At 48.4% G+C, this 3429-nt stretch overlaps 1 protein-coding gene across 1 annotated transcript in view; it reads left to right on the forward strand.

Annotated features, from left to right (window-relative positions):
• chek1 (checkpoint kinase 1) overlaps positions 1-2769 on the forward strand; it is a 9274-nt gene extending 6505 nt beyond the window's left edge. Inside the window, exons 10-13 of the mRNA XM_035432421.1 lie at positions 1-37; positions 738-869; positions 1370-1471; positions 1659-2769. The exon at positions 1-37 is cut by the window's left edge and continues 135 nt beyond it. Coding sequence (XP_035288312.1) covers positions 1-37; positions 738-869; positions 1370-1471; positions 1659-1754 — 367 coding nt within the window. The 3' untranslated portion in view covers positions 1755-2769. The remainder of the gene's footprint in view (positions 38-737; positions 870-1369; positions 1472-1658) is intronic.
• The last annotated feature ends 660 nt before the right edge of the window (positions 2770-3429 follow it).

Raw genomic sequence — 3429 nt, forward strand, 5'->3', positions numbered from 1 at the left:
CGGCAGCCAGCTCCTGGGGACCCCTGGGTCCAGTCAGGTAACTCCTCGCTCACACGCATCCTGCTCCAGTACTGACACACATTTTACATTACATTGTATTTACATTTACAGTAGAGCCCCTTTAGCATAGCAGGCATTTAGCATAGCACACCTTTAGTGTAGCGCCCATTTAGCATAGCACACCTTTAGTGTAGCGCCCATTTACCATAGCACACCTTTAGTGTAGCGCCCATTTAGCATAGCACACCTTTAGTGTAGCGCCCATTTAGCATAGCACACCTTTAGTGTAGCGCCCATTTATCATAGCACACCTTTAGCGTAGCGTCCCTTGTCATAGCACACCTTTAGCATAGCATCCCTTATTATAGCACACCTTTAGTGTAGCGCCCATTTATCATAGCACACCTTTAGCATAGCACACCATTAGCATAGCATCCCTTATCATAGCACACCTTTAGTGTAGTGTCCCTTATCATAGCACACCTTTAGCGTAGCGTCCCTTGTCTTAGCCCGCCTTTAGCATAGCATCCCTTATTATAGCACACCTTTAGCATAGCGTTCCTTGTCATAGCACCCCTTTAGCATTGCGTCTCATCATAGCACACCTTTAGCATAGCCCGCCATTAGCATAGCATCCCTTAGCATAGCACACCTTTAGCGTAGCGTCCCTTGTCATAGCCCGCCTTTAGCACGGCACGCGTGCTCTTGCAGCAGCTGACCTGCCTTCGTCTCTGCAGACGCCGTGGCAGCGCCTGGTCCGGAGGATGACGCGTTTCTTCACTACTCTGGGGGTGGAGCCGTCCTGCGTCGCTCTCAGGGACACCTGCGCCACCATGGGCTACACCTGGAAGCAGACCTGCACCAATCAGGTACAGGGCCCCGCCCCTTCAGCTGCTGTCTGCGACCTCAGCGGCGCATCTGAGCTGCGTGCTCACAACCAAACTACCGACAACGAGGCAAATTTAAAACTACTCCATACGATCAATCCGTTGCTAAAGAGAGCCTGGCTAAGGCTTTACAGATGTAGCCACTGTGCTGCATGCTGTATTCTGTATTAACAGTTTGCCCTGTTTGACACGACTGCTCGAGTGATTTTTATTCCCAGCCTACATGCATTGCATTGCATTACATTTCAAATGAAACCATAGTCGTGAAGCAGCGCGTTTATTATTTATGCTGCTCATCGTCAGTCGGCTCTGCAGGCCTCCGAATGACTGTTTCAGAGTTTGGCCAAGCGTTTTATCTGCAGCTTTCTGCCACAGTGAACTTGGCGTCCATTAACTCTTAATAAAAATTCACCGTTAGTTACCGTGACGGTGATTTTCCCCGCCGCGTAACGATTTGCTTTCACCGAATGTCCGTTTCCCAGGCAACCGTCTCCACAATGGATCGTCGTAACAACAAGCTGATCTTCAAGGTGCACTTCCTGGAAATGGAGTCGAGGATCCTGGTGGACTTCAGGCTCTCGAAGGTAAATGCTCACAGTTAGCGCGGATCATTTGGAAAAGGGATTACCGTCCCGTAGTTTAGCTTGGTCTTTAGCCTGCCAGAAACGCATTCTCCTCGTAGGTCATAGGAGTTGTTAGCATAGCTTGTTAGCCGCTAATGCTGATTAACTAACGTCTGTGTGTGTGTGCTCCCCCCCCCCCCCTTTCCAGGGCGATGGCTTGGAGTTCAAGAGGCACTTCCTGAAAATCAAACGCCAGCTCTCCGACATCGTCAGCAGCCAGAAAGTTCCGCTGCCCGTCACATGACGGGGGAGGGGAGAGCGAAGCGCCGACGCGCCCGCGTCCTGACCCACGCCGCTGCCCGTGCTGCACGCGCACGTTTGTTTTTTTTTGGCGGGAGAGAGACGGTTTAAGAGGCAGCTCCTGTGCTCACGCCACTCGCAGCTCAACCGTCACGCTTTCTGTTTTGTCGTCTCTCTAATCGATGAGAGATGAGAATACGAGCCATACTCCATTTTGTTTTTCATCATTCCTCAGGCAGTATTGTGTGAGTGGTTTTGCTTTAATGTTTTTATTTACAGTTATTTGGGTATTTCGATGAAGTGCAAAGCCTTTTTGCGAGTTGAGGGAGGAACCATCACGTGCTAACGTGCTAACTTTGCCTGTCCGTTCACCTCCTCCTCAACCGTTAACAACTGTTCATAGAGCCCTTTTCCCAAGCAGGAACTTATGTGACCAGACCAAATGAGGGCCTCTGATAACAAACTGTAAATGGCACTAAAAGCCAAACTGTACATTCTGTTGCCCCTTCCACCAACCCCCCCCCCCCCGATACTGAGAACACTGGAACTTCCGTCTTCCTCTTGTTGAAGCTGAAACCTTCCACGTCCAATTTGATACGTCTGAATGCTCGTAGAGTGCCATACTCTGGCGTTGGATGTTATGTACTGGCATCTAGAGCCAGAACCTGCTGTAGTTAAACATTTGAGAGAATAGGCGGGACTAGTGGTCTGGGTGGGTCCATATAATCTGCCCGCCCCAACCGTGACCCGCCCAGTTTACCGCAGAGGGGGCGGAGCTAAAGCACTCTACACTGGTGCCGAAGCAAACGGGAACAAATGGATGAGCAGCATCCTTGTGCATGCTTCAGTACAGCTGATCCAATTCCTCTGCCCCCCCCCCCCGACCTGCCCTGGGGCCCATAGTCCTGCCCTGGGTTCCATCTGCCCACCCTGGGCCCTCCTCACTGCCTCTGTTACTTTTATATTTGTGTGTGATCGAAATGAGTGAAAGCAGTAATAAAGTTTCTGTGTTTAATGTAGTCTGGTCGTCCTCCTGAATCTTGAGTCTTTTGTGTGTTTGCGTGTTTAACTCTTAGCAGGACACATGAGTGCGGTTGAATCATCGAATGAGCTTTGACGAGAGAACCAGGTGCTCATCAAACATGACAGAACACTCAAAAGGGACTTTTATTGAAAGATTTCAAACACGGGACCAATGTATGAACATTTCACCTTCACTGATATCTTTTTACTGTAGAAATTTTTGTATCTCAAAAATCTCTACCCCAGTGCTGTAAAAAGGGCTATACATGGACCATGTGATGAATGAAAATGATATTACAAGCCTGTATCACCAGAAAAAAACCAAAGGGAATAAAATTCAGCAAACTAAATTTACAGAGAAATGTTACAGAAATGAGGACATTTTATAAAACATTAGATGTGACATGCAGGTGGGGCCAAATCGCCTAGAAAAGGCTATGGGGAACTTCCTTACTGAGGAAGACTTCAGATGACTTTGAAACATCCAAACCTGCGTGTCTGTATCTTATCTACAGTAGAAATGTGACATTCTGAAACTCAGGAATGTCACAGTTGTTGAGATGAAGGCACACGCTGATCTTTCTTAAGTCGTCTGTATTGAGAGATCATTTCAGATCACCTGAGGAAGAACTTTCAGACGGCTTTTGGTAAGGAGC

This window comes from Anguilla anguilla, chromosome 9 (genome assembly GCF_013347855.1).
Source record: "Anguilla anguilla isolate fAngAng1 chromosome 9, fAngAng1.pri, whole genome shotgun sequence".
In the NCBI taxonomy this organism is placed as follows: domain Eukaryota; kingdom Metazoa; phylum Chordata; class Actinopteri; order Anguilliformes; family Anguillidae; genus Anguilla; species Anguilla anguilla.